Source organism: Cryptomeria japonica, chromosome 2, assembly GCF_030272615.1.
Source record: "Cryptomeria japonica chromosome 2, Sugi_1.0, whole genome shotgun sequence".
In the NCBI taxonomy this organism is placed as follows: domain Eukaryota; kingdom Viridiplantae; phylum Streptophyta; class Pinopsida; order Cupressales; family Cupressaceae; genus Cryptomeria; species Cryptomeria japonica.
The window spans coordinates 155,978,206-155,998,277 of record NC_081406.1 but is presented as its reverse complement, the minus strand read 5'-3'; the positions used below and the strand labels follow the sequence as shown (position 1 = coordinate 155,998,277).

The following is a 20,072-nucleotide window of genomic DNA, read 5'->3' as shown; positions in this document are numbered from 1 at the left end:
ATTTTATTTACAATTTTCTCACTTAAAAACTCAATCAAACCCCATTTGAAACCAATAAAAATTGAATGAAACTAAATTTTTTATTTACACCTAACCAAATCCCAAGTATAACCAATACATATTGATGAAAAACTCTTTTGTTAACAACTTTTATCACCAAGTGATCTTGAATAATGTAGGCAATATCACCCTTCTTAATCACATAACCAATTCCAAACAAATACCACCTATAACTAATAAACATTGAAGAGATACACTTTTGTTTATAAATTTAATCTCCAAGTGATCTTGAATAGTGTAGAAAAGAAAAGTATTCCTCCCATAATTCACACATCAATTAAGCCATTTTCAATGGAAGATATCAAACAAGATATAAAAAATTTAGCTAGTGGTAAATCTCAATACATTGATGTGTTGCATGCAAAAAATTTAAAATGGGAGAGTTGAGTTACTTGCTTTGAACATCAATAGAAATTTTAATAGTGTTTTTAATAGTGTCACACAAAGCAACTTTTTTATTGAGTGGATAACTAGTGACCATTGTCTCACTTTACAAAAGTGGACATTCAATCATCATACTATTATAATCAATCTTCTTCTTAAAAAACTTTTTAGGAGCATGATAGAATGTAGAATCAACATGTGAGTAGAAAAGAGGGAAAAAGAGCAAAAAGACAACTGGCTTTAGGCCAAGGCACTCTACCATTAATCACTACATCACGCTTAGACACTTCATTGAAAAGGTTTGGGACACTCATGATTTAAAAAAATTCTTTGAAATTATTCATAGAGACAAAATTTGGAGCAAAATGGAGGAACTTGGGATTCCTAATGAGTATAAAGCGATAATTTATAAGCTTTATGAGTAGGTTAGAAAAAAAATAGAACTAAAGAGGGTATGTCTAAATGCTTCGGTAGCGACATTGGAGTTGAAAAAGTGTTCCCTCTACCCCCACGCTGTTTGATTTATATACTGGTAAACTTGAAAAATGGTTAAGCAAAACATTTGGAGAGGGGATCCAACTGGTAGGTTAGCATGTAGATGATCTTATTCTTATAGCAAAATTTGCCCATGGTTTGAGAGAGCATTTGAAACCTTTCTAACTCTTTTGTTGAGAGATTGGAATGAAAGTGAGCATCAACAAGACCAAGTCACGAGTTTCTCTTTAAAAAGGAAGAATCAACAATTTAACTTTATCTTTAAGGGAAGCTCATTGGAGATAGTGGAATAATACAAGAACCTAGGAATTGATTTTCACAAGACTCAATTATGAGACTTGTGGAATAAAGAGGATACAAGGAGGATTGGGAGCTCTTACTTACTTCAATATAGGTGTAGGAAAGTGGAGTAATGGGATTAGAAAACCAAGAAAACCCTTTTGATTTGTTGGTTGTGCCGATTGTCCTCTATGGTTGTGAGGTTTGGAGGAGTAACATGTCAAACCAAGTTTGCAAACAATTAGAAAGAATCCAAAAACATTTAATCACATGTAGTATCAAAGTCAAATCAACAATCCCCTTTTGGTTGAGGCGGGAATGTTTTTGATGGAAGCATCAAGGATAATTCATTTGCTAAGCTACTTAAAAAAGGTTGAAAATATGGATAAATATTGTTGACCCAAAATGGTTGTTGAGGAGGAATTAGATTATAGACAAAAGACTTGGATGAAGCAGAAGAACAAGTGGATGAACAAACAAGACATTAATTTGTAGGAATATCCTAACATTGATGAAGAGATAAAAAGGTTTGCGTTAGAAAAATACAAGATTGCAATATGGGCAAAATAGACTAACCCCATGTGGGAGCATGATGTAAAAGCTTATTTGAGGACTGCAATTCAGGGAAAGGCCAACATTTTAGTTGCACATTTAAGGATTGATTTTCATCATCTTAGACATGAGACCGACAGATGGATGGTTCCCAAGGAAGAGTGGGAAGTAAAAGCTCACATTTTCTGCAACAAAGGGGTGGTTGAAACTAAATGACATTTCATTATTGAATGTTCAACATATGAGATATTTGTATTTAGTTCGAAAACAATTTGAAGGTAGGTAGTTTGAATGAGCTATTTAAAATAATTGCTAATCAAAACATCAATTTTTTAATATCAATTTTTTAAAAAAATATATTATATTGTGTATTTGATCCCTTAGACCACTTCGTCACATGGATGTTGTTGAAATTCCTTCATTCAAAATCATTTACCGGGAAAATAACGGGAACAAAAAAAAGCCGATCCCCTTGTTATTAGTTTTCCCTATCATACGACAAAATTCAAAAGCAACGGTGCGCCTAAGCTAGGGTTCAAATACATTTGGCGCGTAAGCGGCCAAAAGCCATAAACCTTTCAAAGCATTCGTTCTCTTAAAAATGGGCTTCGATTTGGATTCAGAGAAAGCTCGACTGTTAAGCTTAGCTTCAGAATTTGGCTTCGACGAACAAACTGCGCACACTTGTTTGGATCAGCTAGTCCGTCTTTATGGTATCTTTTCCCTCTTTTTTCTTCTCTTATTTAAGGCAAATATGTATAAATAACCAGTTGTATTTTATGCAATGAGATAGAAAAGAATGAAACGATTAATCCATCAGAAATTCCAATGGCTAACTACTAATGCTATAGCCGTTTTCCATAAAAATTCTTATTATACAATTCTTTCTCCTCCCTTTTAAAGATAAATTCTTCTCTCCATAAAACCCCTGTTTGATTTTCACATTGTTTGCTTTATTTGATATAAATTGTTACCGTTTTGTCTCATTAACTGCAAGGTGTCTAGCAATTAGGAAGATTTAGTGGACATATAGCAGTAAAACATTAATATTATCATATGATCTCCGGGTGTAAGTGGATTGGCGTGGTACAGTTTACTTCTGAGCTTGGTCACGAGTTTAAAACCCAGGATTATATAGCTTGAGTTGTATATAAGGTAAATGGAGCTGAAATCCCCTTCGTCTTTTAAGCTTTTGCTCATGAAGAAGGTCCTCACGGCAAACTCTTGCTGCTCTTCACATATGTTCAAGTGAAAGTTTAAGTTTAAATGGTGATGTTGTAGATTGTGAAACAATAACACAAGTTCTTGTGAACACATTCATCAATATTGGGAACAAACGACAATGATATTGAATCAAATATGCAGCACCGGATAGTCAAGCTACAGTCCCTTGCATTTAGAAGATAAGCATCGTGCATTCAAAGGAGTAGCACAACACACTAGAAGAAGAAGCCCTCTGGAGTTGCTCTGCATTATAGAAATAGAACAATGGTGCCTCATGCTTAGGAGGGCAGTGGTGCCATTACAAAGCTGGCACCTTACAATAATGGTGCCTTTCAAGAACAAGTGATGCCGAATAAAAAAAAAAATTAACAACACCTTTTTTGAAAAGAGTAGCATTTTGCATTTAGAAAGCTTGTTAGTTCGATTTTTATCATGAGTTTTAAAACTTTTACATTAAACACATGGACTTTAAATTGAATTTTGTTTGCGTTTGGTTTTACTATTTTCATACTTCTTCATTGTGTTATGATCACTTGTGCATTATATAGTTTCCAAAAATCGCCCTTCTTTGGTTTTTTCCCCTTTTTGGAGCTTTCTTTCATTAAAAATTAATGTTCTAAACCTATCAAGACCTTTTCTTTGCATTTCCAATTACAATTGTTGCTCTTTGGGTGTTGTTGGTATCGGGTCCTATTTTGGAAACCAATCCGTGTTCTGCAAATTGGTAAATGATGAAATATTTAAAATGAAGCCTAAACCTTTACGCATGCTCAATAAAGGAGACAATATTGGGATATCAGTTTGTGCTATGTTGATGTAGGGATTTGGTCAAAAGAATTACCTCAAAACAGTCGAGAGATCCCCTTGTCATTTCTAGTCTAGTTGTTTTGTCACACCTTCTTAAGCACAATCACATGCTTGGACTTGGTACATGAATGCGCAAAGCACTATGATTCACAGATTTGCAGTGTTAAGATTGTTAATGGGCATAAAATTGCTAATCTCAATGTGGAGTTTTTCAAAGTAATGCTATCAATTTCTAAATCAATTTTTTTAGCAAGCATCCAAGAAATTTTGAACGCCTTCTATAACAAGTGTGAAGAATGTAGGTAGCTCATTAAAACTTGACTATCGATGGAAATAATGAATTGCACTAAGATTGAGTACGCTAAGTGGGTGGAATTCACAGATGAATACAAACATTTCATTCTCTTGATTAGGATGGATAGAGAACTTGTTGACATGTTTATCATTCGGAGGTTCTTTTTCATGAAATGTCTTATGGAAGCATAGATGTTTTGGATGGGCAAAGACATTTTGTGATTCAATTCATTGTTAATTTGTTTAAGTTCTCAATGTGATTTTTTTGGACATGGTTTCTATCTGTATGCTTTCCTATGTACTATTATAGACTATTTTATCTTGGTATCAAGTTGTTGAAGCTAAATGTGCCTATTTTCAAGTGTTTCAAGATAAGTCCTTATGTTAAAAGTTGTGTTTAGGGGTTGTAGTGATTATACATCTAAAGCCTCCAACCATAGAACATCAAATACAAAACAAAGAGGGTCTTATCATCACAATTGGATTGTTTTGAAGAAACTATCCAACATGATTGGTAAAGGTATTGGTGATGGCGACGATGATGAGCCAAATAAGAGAAGATAGGAGACTTCTTTCTAGTCCATCGAGAGCCTCAAAGAAGGGCAATAAAGACGATAAAAATAAAGGTGTTCTAGTTGTGATCAACACTTTGAAGCCCCTACATGATTGTCTTCAAATCCAAAAGTACTTAGTGCCTTAGTTCCTAGTGATGTATCAGATGCACAATATTATTCTAGCTATAGGTAAGGACTTTCAATCAGCATCCTTGTAAAAGGAGAAAAAGTTTCAAAATTTACTCTTTATCTCTTGAATTCAATGAATATGATGTACAAGCCTTAGAAAGCTAAGACTTGATGTGTCTATGGATAGGATGATGGTTGGCACCGACATCCCAAGGGAGATGTGCCTATGAATGATATTAGACTAGAGGATTTTCATTAGCATATTTTCATGGAGATCAACAAACATGACATTGCCATTGTTGGTGCTTAGAGTTGTATGTCCTAGAATCCCTAAAGGGAAGCTTTTCCTAAGCGCCAGGGGTGTCAAACTCAAGGCAAAAGACTCCACACCTATATTTACAACTGTCCACCAATTTTCTAAGGTACATAGAAAGTCTGTTTGTCTTCTAGAGCATGTTTCATAGGTTTCTATGTTGTTTATTTACAAACATTATATTTCTAACAAATATTATTGCTTTTTTGCAGTTTTGTGAATTAATCCACATTGTGTATTTATGAATATGCATTCGTAAATGATGGTGTATGATAAATGATAAAATGAGGCAAATGATATGGTATTTAAATCTCTTTTGCAGTATTATGTATTTCCTTTAAATATTTTGCTTGTTAGGATGCTCTATTTTTTCATGAATATAAACATGCACTTATGTACAATAGTTAACTAATATCATATTTAAACAGATTGTTGAATACCTTCTGGTGCATATGAGCCTATACCTACTTGTGGGCTCTTTTTTGCATTTTGCCAAATACTTCCACATTTTGTGTATGCACGTATCATTATAAGCATGCTAAATATAACAACATAAAAAAAGAGTAGATCGAAGAGTTCATATAGACTAAGCAAATAATTAAATTGTTGACTCAATAGTTGGCTTTGTGATATATAAGCATCACATATATCCTATGATACAGGTATTCGTGATCTTGTTTTATCATGGCGTTATGATTTATCTGGTTCTTGTATTTTGTTATAAGACTGTTAAGAGGTGTTTTCTCTCAGTATTTTTTTGTTTCTTGGTATTGTGAGCTGTTCTTAATGCGGTGTGGGGATGCTTGAGCCAAATTCTTAGGATATGCAAACACAGATCATGCTTGAATGCACCCCATAATTATTGCACCAGAACCTTGAAACTTGTATGCTAGAGTTAATTATCTCACTCTAATGAACACCTCTCATTGCCATCATATCACAGCTGTTTCGAATGTTCTTTTAATCTTGTTGTCTCTTTCTGTAGTATTTTGATTATTCATGGGCTGACTATATATATATATGAGATAAGAATATGGAATATTTGAAAAATGCTCCATTTGAGATTTTGTTTATGTTAACAACTATTTGTGTATTGCTTTCTTGTATAATTTCCTTTGATATGCTGTTTTGGCATTTATTTATATTGTTTTGAGGACTCTAAATGGCATATTTCTGTTACTATGTCACAAGGCTTTCGCTCAATACCGGTTTTAGTTATTTTGCAAATTTTAAGTTACATAGTGAAAGATAAATTTTATTTATCACATCCTTTCTTTTTCTTTTAGGGGATGATGGACAAGATTTCATTTCGGTGGAACACTGCGGCGATGACTTCCTTGCAATGCTGGCAGACTGTACACAACTTAATGAAGACTGGGATGTTTTGGCAGGTTCTGAGTATGATTCTTGTGCACTTGAAAACAATAATTCTGATAGAGATTTTGAACATCAAGATAATGACCTTCATGATGCCAAACATAATTCAATGGATGAAGAAACTATACCAGACAGTGATGAGGAATATATTCCTAATGATGATAAGACTGTAAGCAGTGGATCAGATCAGGAAAGCACAAAGACAGAGGCTGATTCCAGTGATGATGATATTATGATAATTGAAAACCCAACAAAATGCAACCATTATTCTAATAATGAGGTTCCTATTTCAGCTAATAGCAATGATGTTAACTTTGCTACTAAAAGTTCAAGCTCGGAGTGTGCAAAGGTCATGGTTGGTAAATTTTATCCTTGCAGATTTGTGCGGTACAAATTTTCTTTATTTTTTTCATATTAAATTTCATGGCTATATTCAAATTACTTTACAATACAAAGAACTAAATAATGCACTAAACCAAATGCTTTATTGAATTTTATTCTATGTAATACCCAAAGGTGTGATCAACTACTGTGCGATGGTCTTAAATTAGGAGATAATTGTTGTGCTAAAGCTGCAAACAATGACTATTGCTATGTTTCACAAAGTTCAGGTACAAATTTTGGGGCTGTGGGAATGCAAAAGCAAATATATTTATTTTAGGGATGTCTAGAAAGGGTTTTCTGAATTTCAGCAGATGGAGGAGGGGATGCAGCACTAAAAATATATGTAAAATATATTTATTTTATACAGAATTGTTTCTAAACTCAATCAATGAATATTTTCTCCAACTTTTTGAGACAAGGGACGTAGACACAAATTTTCCAAATTTTTTGGGATGGAGAGGTATGGTGAGGGGACAGCAAAAATAATGTTAAATATTTAACATAATTTACACAAAAATATACAAAATTAAATAAAATTTACAAAATTGAGAATATAATACAACAATTGATTAATGATAATTCAAATTGATATGTGAACCATGCCAATTCTCAAATCATACAGCAAATGACAAATTGTAATAATTTGAATATCAATAATTATATAGTTAAAATTCAAAATCCATTACAAATAATTGATAAGCTGAAAATTCAAATTACCAACTAGAGTCTCAGTCTACACATGACAAGCATCAAAATAACAATTTAATTTCCAAAAAAGATATTCTAGCTGTTTTTGTCTGAGCAATAAGCTTAAAAATCAGAGCCATCATCATTTTCAACTGCATATCTAGGAAACTCGTGATCACCGAAAGTGTTGGAAGGAAATGTATTATGCAATCTCATCTCCTCATTATGGTCATCATCAATTTGTGTGATTCCATGGGCTCTACGTTTCACTATTTTGATGGGATTACCTATGCTTTGGTGTCTTGCCGTCAATTAGATGGAAGGCACCATGCACTACAACAAGCTTTTCTGATCATGTAGAGGTAAGTTTGTTCCTCTTTAAAGAGTGGATAAAGCTAGATGTGGATCTGCTCCTCTTAGTAGTAAAGGAATTAAAAAACTATAAGGCAAGATGAATGGCAAGAGTGCACAATAGACTTGGAGGTCCATAGATTGGCCACCAATTGGCTTGGTTTGTACCAAAGTGTGCTTGTCAATCCTTGCCAAAGTCTTGTACTCATCTAGTTTTGTAAACTTAATCCACTCTAATCAGTGAATCTTCCTTTGGAGTGTACACTTTTTTAAGGACCTTCCTGAGGCCATTTCTCACCTTGTGGTCGTTGATAGGAAAAGTTCTACTAGGTCTTTTTGTGTACCATTCTGGATTCAAAGCATATATAGCTACATGTAAAGGGGTGTTTAACTTTTCTAACTTTTGTTTGGATGATTGGGTGAATCTGCTTATTAAACAATTGTAGGGTAGGGTCTTGTTGATGTGTTTTTTAGGCACATGCAAACACATAATAAAATACCCAAAAGTATATTATCCGCTCTTGAACAAAGCTTCTCAAATGTTGAAGATTAGCTTAAGGATCACTTGAGATAACTCAAAGGTTTTGGTATGTCAGGTCACGACGTGTAGATAAGCACAGTTGGTTGATGTGATTGCTGGTATCACAAGGGGACTTACGTTGAATTGTCGAATGCTTGAGTCGTTGGAACTTGATCATCTGATATTGCAATCTTGTGATGCCTTTTTTATTCTAAACTAGCTTGAGTTGAAAACAAGGACAAAAGGAAAGGGTTTAAGAAGCCTATTCTAATCCTAAGAATGCAAGAAATTGGGTGAATGATTCAATGGAATCCTCCTGGGCGAAGTCTCACTATCAAACTGAACAATTTGACACAAGCTCAGTGCAATCTTCTAAGGACATTTCAAAGATGTTCAAATTATTACCATCAAACATTGATCACCATTCAAGTTAATGCATAAACAATTTGAAGTTAAGCTCATATCATTCCTGTTGACCACGCAAGGCACATTTACAATCAGCAAGAGGCTAGTGGTATGGACTAAACGGATTCCACACAAATGCATTCAACAAATTCTTTCATTCAATCTAATCAACATGAAAACAAATTGAGAAGTAAAGATCATGCAAGTTGTTGAAACAACAAATCAAGTTTACAATAACTTCAATGAAATCAATTGCTCTTAACAACAAGGTTTGGCAACCATCTTTTCCTTCTTCTACTCTAACTTCTATTCTATTACTATTCTCCTAACTATCTATTCTTCAAAAACTACCTATTATTTTTTTACAAATGAAGAGCTTGAGCGTTTTTTAATGCTCTCAATACAATTCAATGGTTCATATCAATTTAAGTTCAATGGCCGATATTTTACAATGAAAACCCTAATTAGGGTTTGTTACAACAAACTCAATTTTGACTAATGAAATAATTACAACATTTCGGCACGACCAATAGATAACAAGGGTAGGTGCCTCAGAGTTTGTGCCATCATGGATGAGTCAAGTTCATTGCATCTAGACGTTCTGAGGTGGAACTTCTTTGATTGGTGGAGGTAGTGATTGGGATGATGACTAGGAAGCTACTTCAACTTGCACTTGTAAACTTGGTTCATCACCATAAAGGGATGTTGAGAAATATCTCTTGATATTCAACCTTTCAAGCTTGCTCAAAATAGTGGTGATGGGAAACATTGAGGTAGCTAAGTCCTTCATCCTCACTCGCTTGCCTTGGGGTGATTGTATAACTTCTCCTTCGCACTCCTTTGATCTCTATATGTCTCCATAGTGTGGTGAGAGTTGAGTTTCTTCCTTGCTTGATACCCTTGTGCTTGCTGATGAAGTTTTCTTCTTGAACTTGCATGATGGTGTAGATCTTGCAATCTCCATTCTCCTATTTCTTCAAGGTGCTGCTTTACAATTTGCATCATCTTCTTTTCATATCTGCAAAACAAAACAAGTATGGCATCAAACATTTATGACATATAGCTTTTATGCACCTTAATACAATTTCTGATTTTTTATGTGTTGCTGGTCTGATAAGAGGATTTAGATAAAATCTGCTCTCATGAAGGAGCACTTGAAGTCTGCTCCTGCCTTGATGCTCATGAAGTTACCCTTAAACTTGTCTTTTATCATCTCAAATTCAAAATCACTCCTTCCAAGCATTAAATTGGTTGAAAGCAATGTTCTCATAAACAATCTTGCAAATTCTTGGTCACATACACATGAAGTTCACTCCCCTCTCTTAGTTCATGAAGTTCGCTCCCTTGGGCTTGGAGATGAAGTTCGCTCCCCTACCTCAGTTCATGAAGTTTGCTCCCTTGGGCTTGAAGATGAAGTTTGCTCTCCTCTCTCAATTCATGAAGTTCGCTCCCCTCTCTCAATTCATGAAGTTCGCTCCCCTCTCTCAATTCATGAAGTTTGCTCTTGGGGGCTTGAAGATGAAGTCCGCTTTCAACTCAAAATCACTATTTCTAGAGATCAAATTGGTTCAAGGAAAATACTCTCATTTAAGAGTACATGAAGTAAAATTCACTCCATAACCTTAGTTCATGAAGTTTACTCCCCCTTGGCCTGAACATGAAATTCGCTCTCCTTGCCTTGAACATGAAGTTCGCTCTCCCTGCCTTGAACATGATTTGAATTTCAAACAAACTAACTTTCCTTCAATCACTTCATTGTTTCATCAATTCAATCCTTAGGTTTTTCAAGTCTTCATCTACAGAAACATGTCAAACTTTTCCCTATGAAGGCCTAAAATGCAAATTTTGCTCCTATCAAAGAGCACATGAAGTAGACTTTGCTCTAAAGGAGTACTTGAGGTGATCTCAAATCAAAATCATGCTCACTATCTTCATTCAAATGCTCTAATTTACACTCAAACAAGGCTTTTAAGGGGAATTCGCTCCAAGAGTTATGGTCATGAAGTTTTTTCACCTTCAACCTTAAGCACTTAGAAGTGAAATTCGCTTTGGGAGAGGGGCACTTGAAGTTTTCCTATCTAGCAGCCTCCCACACTCTTTGGTTGAACTCATGATGGACTTAACTTCTCATGTGATCTGGATGTTACTGAAGGCTAACAAACTCACTCATTCCACACCTCACACAAGGCCATCCACCCGACTCCTGGCTTCCTGACCATCTATACTTCTTCAAAGCAAAGGCTAATAGCTAAGGACTCTACTACCCTAGAAAGCAGGAAAAAAGTGGGGGTCCTCATTTGCAATGGGGCGATGTGTGAATACCTCACAACATGTCTCTCTAACAAATGGCAATCTTCATTTGGCTAGGTGTGCTATCAATGCACTTGTGAATCTCCCCAAGTAGGAATCCCAAAGTCTGATGATGGTAAAAAAACAGTTGTATAAAAGATGTAATGTATTAGCATTTAACCCAAAAATATCATTGATCATAATCTCGTGCATCGTCTTCCCCTGCTTAGTTATTGACTCCTTCCTCTTGTTTTGATCCTATGTCACAATCATAAGTTGAAACATCTCTTGCAAGTAAAACATCTTTTTAGTAGAATGAAATAGGAAACAGATCAAGTCTCAATTGGCTTGAGGAATTCTTTCTTTGCAAAGGTTTGAAACAATGCCAATAAGGTCTGGTGGTTGCAAATCAACAGTTGCACCTCCCTTGCATTGTAATGTCCCCTTTTGGGATTTGCTGTAATTTAGTCCTTGATAGATTATCTGATTTGGGATATATGTTTCTATATTGTAGACCTCATCTTAAATCATCTTATTGATGTCTCACAGTTAGTGGAAAACGGATAAAAACATCAATAAGTTTTCCAAACAAAAAAAATCTTCAATCTTCAACATATTGTTAACCTTTTGGTAATGCTGATTGTCCAAATCACAAACAATAATCTCCAGATTCCTTGTAAAAACTTAAGTGGGACTGAAGAAAAAACACAACTAATAAAGTCTTCCAAATGGTTGCCATTTCATTAAGTGGAGTTGCTGCAAAAACACAATAAAATTGTGGAGTCTCCAAAAACTTTTCCAAAATGCTGCAGTCACTGTTTGAGGCTTCTTTTAACAAGTATTCAGCTGTTGATTGTTTGGGGCCCACAAAGCACTTGTGGCAATCTTATTTAATACTAATAAATCTTAAGTTTTAGTGAAGTCCTCTTACTTCAGTTCTGATATTTATGTCAGATTAAATAGTATTGGTAATTCTTCGAATATTATCCTCCCTTCGGTTTATCTTGCTGGATTATTAACAGTTCATAGTTATTTCATGATTATACGTTCCATCTCAGAAATACCATACGCAGATTTATTACAGATATATGCTGAACTTTAATGTGATTCATGACTTATTATTTTTATGCTTAGTATCTGACTTATCCATGCTAGTGTTTTACCCATGCCAGTATCTGACTTATCCTTACAGAGTCACGTTCCTGTTCCCCTGGTAATTTCCCCCTAGAATGGAATGGATCTTAATACATACCTTACAAGGTGGAACGATGAGTTACTCTTCAAAAAAGTCATGTCCCACGGCTATTCATCATCAACTTCCTTCCTTCACTAATCGCCGCCTCTATACAACTCGATGTTGACCTTTGATAACTTAATTATCTCATAACAACCGCCTTCCATAATATGGGTTATTATTAATTTATTAGTCCTTTCCAATTATTGGTCGGCTAATCATACGATTATTGTTTTAATCTTTCACTTTTAATTGATGCTTGAATGCCATAATCGATAGTATACTTGTAATTGTATTTGATCTGCATAAGACTAATACATTGGTTCCTTTGATCGAGCAATCCAACAACATTATTAACGTAATTACTGCTCAGTCATATGTTGATTGCCATCATCTTAATTACTGTTTCTCGTTTATATTTATCGATGCTTGTCAATATATTAATCGCTTACTGGTCTGCATATCATGCGGTTACATATTAATCGTTGACTATCATATGTTTGATCGATATTCATGACCATCGATTTCCTATAGCTGGGCTTTCGTTCTTCATAGGAACTATCGTTCCTATTGACACTAAGGATATATTCATTACCGATTCTGTTTCCATTATTGTCTCCAATCTGCAATCCGTATCATTCCCCCTTCTTACGATGCTGCAAGGTCCTTATACGAATTATTTGGTCACTTGATGGATCCAATATTTTTCTACGATGATGGTCAATCTGAATATACTGTTGTTGACTCCTGATTTTATTGCCTCCTAGACTAAGTCAAATTTGATTAGTTTGGATTATATTACTGAATATCACTGTCTACTGTGAGGGGACAACCTCTGACACCAGCAGTTTAATTATATTTAATTTAATAATTAACTTTATTTGGGATGGTTTAATAATACAGTATTTATATTATTTTTGCAATAATGTATTATTATAATTTGTTATTTTGTCAGTCATATAATATTATAAATTTTTTATCATTATTTGAAAAATATGAAATTAATATAGTTCATTCTATTCATTTATTTGGATATATATATATATATATATATATATATTTTAATTATATTACTATTTATTATTTTAAATTCTATTTTAGAGCTGGACCGTATTATCATGTTTTGATTGTTGAGATGGGGACATCACATGCATCCACAACCACCTTTTTCATCCACTCTATCTTTCTAGTGTTGCTGAGTGTATTTTTCATAGCATGCACACAAGGGTCCAACAAATGTTTTGTATATTGATTGAATCAATTACCTGTATCCTTGCAAACATCTGCTGCTTTAATAATCACATGCACTACATTTTGAGGACTGATCTCATCAATGGCTTTTCTCAGAAGTTGAAGTTGAAAACCAACATCGTTGTCTTTTCTTGAGAAATCAATTGACCTCAAGAAGTAAGGTCCATCAATGCATTAAACTATGATGAGTTACAATGTCTAATATTTGTCCACTCATCCATGATTAAGCTAGAACTATGTGTTATCCATTTAGCCTTCCTCTCCTTCATCAACAAGTTAACCTTGGAATAAATTTTTTCCAAGAGAGTGGTTCTCAATCTAATCTCGCTGACCAACTTTCCCTCCCTTGTTGAGCATTTCTATGTAAAAAATTAGATTAACATAGAAAGGATTCCCATTACCGAAATAGAATTTGGCAATAACCTCATCAACAACCACCCTCCTTGGTGAAGAAAACAACTTCACCTTCATGGCCTTGTAAATTATAACTTGTTCATAGTTATATCTCTAAGGCCTTCCTCAGGAATCATCCTCTTTATGCATTTGTTGAGGCCATCCATAATCTCCTCATCAACCTTGTAGTAATTAGAATTTTCCTTTTTTTTTGGGTTCAAGTAATAAGCAATATCATGAATTTGTTAGTGAAGTAGTTTGTTCCACCTTTGATCAACAATGCACCAAATGGGTTCATATTTTCTTTTTTTTGACCTATTCAAATGTTGGATGGCCTCCTTGGCTTTGTAAATGGCCTTATATAAACAATTTATCAGTGTTCCACGGATGGTGGGGACGGGGAGACGGGGGGACGCGGGGACGAGCTTCGGGGACGGGGGGACAAAGGGAAAAAGTTTCGGGGACGGGTTTCGGGGACAGGGGGACTTGGGCCTGGGAGGGGGAAACGCGTTTCCGTGGAACACTGCAATTTATGGTGTTTTTTTCTCACGTGCCAAATATAGAACTCTAACTAAAGGTTCTAAGACTTAAAACAAAATCTTATATAAAAAATAATAGAAATTTGATTTTGAATAAAAAAAATTAAGCAGCAAAACTAATCATATAATAACAAGTTGATTATTTCCCAAGTTAGAAAATGTAAAGTTTAACTTTTAAAGTTTTCTTTATGATCTCATCCTTGTTCTTGGCAAACAGATTATCAATAAAGGTTTTCATGACCCTTCCTCTTCAACCTTTAACTTATAAGGAGAGTTTACCCACCCAACACCCACGAATTGTATAACCGCCTCTTAGTTTCCACAATTTTTTTCCCCCAAACAAGTACTAACTTGATCAATCGAACATCTTCCATCTGTTGTTATGTAGCTAGGTTGGATCCCTTCTAGGGCCGACCTAGTTCACCTAAGTGCTAAGTGGCCTTTGGCCTTAGCAATTTGGCATATGTTTAACTGGGCCTATTTGGGCGATTGTGTAATATATTATAATAGGGCAGGCCCTATTTGGGCACACCTAATATGTAACTTGCAAAGTGTTATTGGTCAGGTCCTAACCAATGTAACTTGTGATATTGGTCTGACCCTATAATCTAACTTGTGAATTTGTAATTTGGTGCCAAAGCCGACCTAGGCATAAGGGTTAAGGGCATGTATATAAAAGAAAGGTGACTTGTAGTCACAAGTGCATTAAGTTGTAAGGAAAATTCAGCTCTGATACCATGTTGATTTTAGCAATTAGATTAGCAGTAATTAACAAAAAATAAGAATGCAAGGTAAAGTAAACACATAACACGATGATACCCTGGGAAAACCTCCCTCTTGGAGGAAAAACCCAACAACAAGGAATCTCAGATTTGATTAGAATAAGGTAGAGACAGATTACAACCTTGCCCAACTAGGGCACAAAACATAAGCACTGAAACCCTACTTATCTGAACCTTGATTCTGATCTCAGTCCGATAATGATGCCCAGGATATGATTTGCTGATGGATTGAGCTTGCACTTGGAAGATGTCGCACAACTAACTCAAGGATTCAATGTCCTGCAACAAATTCGGTAGCCTATAGCAGGTTAGGCAGCTTAGAATGACTTCAGTTGACCTAGCAAGATATTCGTTGCGTGGCCTTTGGCCCTCGCCATCACTCAGAATCCATTCTCATCCATAAGCACTTCATAAATACCCTCGCCATCACTTAGAATCCATTCTCATCCGTAAGCACTTCATAAATACCCTCGCCACAGGAGTGTGATCTAAGTGGATGGCTATGTTGGAAACTAACTTATAAGAGAAGTATTTTTTGAATTTTTCATGTTGTTATCAATTCATTGGATAGTGAATCATGTATGATAGTCTTGAACTATTAGTAACCTCTCTTAAATGTTTTTAGGACGGACTGAGGAGCATAAAGATGACGATTGTATTCAAGAGAGGAAGGTTTTGAGACATCCGGTGAGGAAGCATCACAGGTTGAAGACTAAGAGACATAGCTTAGTTGGTGATACTGCGATCAGGTTCAACTTCAGAGGGAGCTTGTTGTTTTCAGCTTCAGAGGGAGCTTGTTTGTTGTTTCAGCTTCAGAGGAAGCCATATCCTTGGTTAAGGCAATCTTCCGGGAGAAGATTGAGGTGAAAGCCCTCGGTTAAGACAATCTTCCGGGAGAAGATTGAGGTGAAAGCCCTCGGTTAAGGCAATCTTTCGGGAGAAGGTTGAGGTGAAAGCCCTCGTTCCACCCTCTGCAAGTAGGCATGGTGGTATTGCATTCTTCTCTGGGAGAAGTCTGAGGTTAGAGCCCTCATTCCGCCCTCTGCGAGTAGGCATGATGGGTATCATTGTGTACTTGTTCACCGTCTGCGAGTAGGCATGGTGAGCCCACCCTCTGCGAGTAGGTATGGTGGGTATCATGGAAGACGTTCCATGATGAGTTTGTTCACCCTCTGGGAGTAGCTATGGTGTGTCTCATCCATGGGAGTAGCCATTGCAGTAGTCACTATGTGACTTCGTCATTTAGAAGGAATCCTCCCTAGCTAAGAGGGAGTGTTGTTATGTAGCTAGGTCGGATCCCTTCTAGGGCCGACCTAGTTCACCTAAGTGCTAAGTGGCTTTTGGCCTTAGCAATTTGGCATATGTTTAACTGGGCCTATTTGAGCGATTGTGTAATATATTATAATAGGGCATGCCCTATTTGGGCACACCTAATATGTCACTTGTAAAGTGTTATTGGTCAGGTCCTAACCGATGTAACTTGTGATATTGGTCTGACCCTATAATGTAACTTGTGAATTTGTTTGGTGCCAAAGCTGACCTAGGCATAAGGGTTAAGGGCATGTATATAAAAGAAAGGTGACTGGTAGTCACAAGTGCATTAAGTTGTAAGGAAAATTCATCTCTGATTTTGCGAGTTCCTCCAACAGCGTTTAACATCTGCAAGTCATCTCTAAGGCAGCGAATTAGATCTTCCAGTCAGCGAACTGTTTCCAGGCTGGGCGGATATCTTGCTAGGTCAGTTGAAGTCATTCTAGGCTGCCTAACCTGCTATAGGCTACTGAATCTGCTCCAGGACATTGAATCCTTGAGTTAGTTGTGCGACATCTTCCAAGTGCAAGCTCAATCCATTAGCAAATCATATTCTGGGCATCATTATCGGACTTGTGATGTTTTCACACATTGCCCCATTGCAAATGGAGACCCCCTACCTTTTAGGCCCTTTTGGTCGTTTGGCTTTGTTTTTTTTTGGTCTTTTTTCGCAGCAGTCTCTCCGCTTTGCAGGTGTTCGGGGGCCATTTTGATTTAATCTGCTTTTCGTTTGAGCGAGTTTGGTGAAGTCTAGGGCCTGTTTTGTCTTTTTTAGGGTTTTTGCCTTTTGTCCTAGATTTTAGGGGTTTTTGTTAGGGTTTTGGAAAAACTGAACATACGACTGGAATTAGGACTCTTCAAGGAAACTCCCAGTAAAATTTGAGCCAAAACGAAACAACTTTCTATTTTGAGAAAGTTCCTATTTTTTAGGGATTTTACTGAGTCTCGGAATGTCGTCATTTTGCCAAAAATCAAACTTACTATTTTTTAGTAATTTCTATTTTTAGTAAGTTTCTATTTATAGTAAGTCATTCATGTGTCCTGTCTAGGGATCTAATGCTGACATATTAAAGGTTTCTATTTTTGGAAAGTTTGTTCTGATAGGACCATTCAGGCAAGGTGACAAAGATCAGGCATTTGCAGCTACTTCTAATTCATGAAAGTCAAAAGCAGACAGGGAGGGCCAGAGAATGGTTAAGTGTTGGAAGCCCATTCCTAAAATGGAAAGCTCGAGAAATTTGTAAGTCTGGAAAAATCATCCCAAATTCTTACAGGCGCCAAAATCAAGAAGGCATGGCGGATTCACAAATTTCATTGAATCCTCTGCCATTGCAAAATTCCGCCCAAGATGAAGGACAGGCACCAAAATCAAGGAGGCATGGAGGATTCACAAATTTCATTGAATCCTCCGCCAGTGCAAAATTCCGCCCAAGATGAAGGATAGGCGTTAAAATCAAGGAGGCATGGAGGATTCACAAATTTCATTGAATCCTCTGCCAGTGCAAAATCCCGCCCAAGATGAAGGACATGCGCCAAAATCAAGGAGGCATGGAGGATTCACAAATTTCATTGAATCCTCCGCCAGTGTGAAATTCCGCCCAAGATGGACAAGCGCCAATTTCAATGAGGCATGGAGGATTCACAAATTTCATTACTCCGGCAGTGCAAAATTCCACCCAAGATGAAGGACATGCGCCAAAATCAAGGAGGCATGGAGGATTCACAAATTTCATTGAATCCTTCGCTAGTGCAAAATTCCGCCCAAGATGAAGGACAAGCGCCAAAACACACAAGGTGTGGAAGATGGAGAAAATTCAAGATTCGAGGGAATGGAGGGATCAACGCCTTGGCCAAGGAAAGGATGTTGAAATGGCTAAGTCAGGAAAAAAAAATCAAGGATGAAATGATGAATTGCACCATGAAGAGTGAATTCCACGCCTAAGTTGGAAAACTGAAAATTTGTCTGAGGCACGTGAAAAATCCAGGTATCAAGGAAGGAAATGGGAAGGATGAATTTCCTCTATCAAAGTCAAAATTCCAGGCCCAGTTAGGAAGTTGAAAATTTTCTAAGGCATGGAAATAATGAAATTCCTTCACGAAGTTGAATTCCACGTTCCACGCCTAAGTTTGAAAGTCCGGGATGGAAATTTCCAAGGCAAAGGAGAATTTCAAGGGTCAAGGAGGAATGGAAATGCAGGAAATCCCCTTGGGAATAATTTTGAAAAATCCTATTTTTAGAAACCAAATCACATCCAAATTTCAAAATTTTCATAGATTTGGATTTGTAGGAGAATTCTCTCCCTCCTGGACTTGAAACCCTAATTTGGAAATTTTCCTAAAAATAGGAGATGGTGAAAATTGATGGAAAACCTTCTTCAAGCAAGGAAAGTTGAGTAGACTTCAAGAAAATTCTTCCTGAATCGAATTTTCCCTCTCCAACAATTCCAAATATGCAGGAGCGGATATACGACGACAGGGTCCACTTGCATGGCGAGGATCTATTGAACACGTGGCAGTAGAGTGGCGCATTCATTACCAAAATATTTGACCAAATGGCGACCCGGTCATTGCATGTTGAATTTATGGCAGATTCCTTCTGCATGCAACCGTCACGTTCAGGAGATGATGGTGCATTTATGGCATCATGGGCGATTTTTGCATGAGGGTACATTCATTGCATAGTGGGCACTTTTTAAGTGTAATGGTTAAATAATGCTTTATGGGTGCCATTTTCGGCAGGATTGTAATTAATTGTATATGGGCTTTATGGGGTATTTATTGGTGATTCCCACCTTGTTGCATCTTGAGTGGGGAATCTTCTAGGGTGAAACCCTAATTAGGGTTTTGCATGTAATCATGGCCCGAGGCCTATTTAAAGGGGTGACCCCCCTCATTTGTAAAGGGAGGGAGACTTGTATGAAATTGTTGCGATAAGTTTTGAGATAATAACAGTGAAACATTGTTCTCTGATGGTGTCCACTTAAGTTATTTTTTCAAGACTTGCATGGTTTCACCTTCCTCGCTTAGAGTAGTAGTATAGTGCTTTGATTTCAATGGAGAATGTAATGGTGTTTGATGAATTTCCATGGTTCATACTTTTTGCATCTTGCTGATTGTAAGTTGCAGTGTAAAGTTAGTCTGAACCCCCTAAATTTATGCTAAGTTCGATTGTGGATGGTCGTTTGGATTACGCCATTTTTGGGTATTCAAATGTACTTTCTCGATTTGAAAATCCTCTAGCATCCTGTTGTGACCATTTCACACATCGCCCCATTTAAAATGGGGACCCCCTCTTTTTGCTCGTTTTTGCTCGCCTTTCGCTTTGCTTTTTAGGGTTTTGGTAGTTTGTCAGTTGTCTGGATTTAGGGTCAAGCCTTAGGGTTTCCTTTTCGATCTTTTCAGACCAGAGTCCAGTCAGTCTTGAGAGCTTTTGAGCTTCCTTTTGTAGGATGCAAATT

The 20,072-nt window shown here is 36.4% G+C and overlaps 1 protein-coding gene across 4 annotated transcripts in view; it reads left to right on the top strand.

Annotated features, from left to right (window-relative positions):
- Positions 1 to 2,239: 2,239 nt before the first annotated feature.
- LOC131070562 (ATP-dependent DNA helicase Q-like 1) overlaps positions 2,240 to 20,072 on the top strand; it is a 126,216-nt gene continuing 108,383 nt past the window's right edge. For 3 of the 4 annotated variants that reach the window (XM_058006130.2, XM_058006129.2, XM_058006127.2), the window contains exons 1-2: positions 2,241 to 2,483; positions 6,378 to 6,823. In XM_058006130.2, the coding sequence (XP_057862113.2) occupies positions 2,372 to 2,483; positions 6,378 to 6,823 (558 nt within the window). In that variant the 5' untranslated portion in view covers positions 2,241 to 2,371. Of the gene's footprint in view, positions 2,484 to 6,377; positions 6,824 to 20,072 lie in introns of all 4 variants that reach the window. The other variant, XM_058006128.2, reaches the window with a different exon arrangement.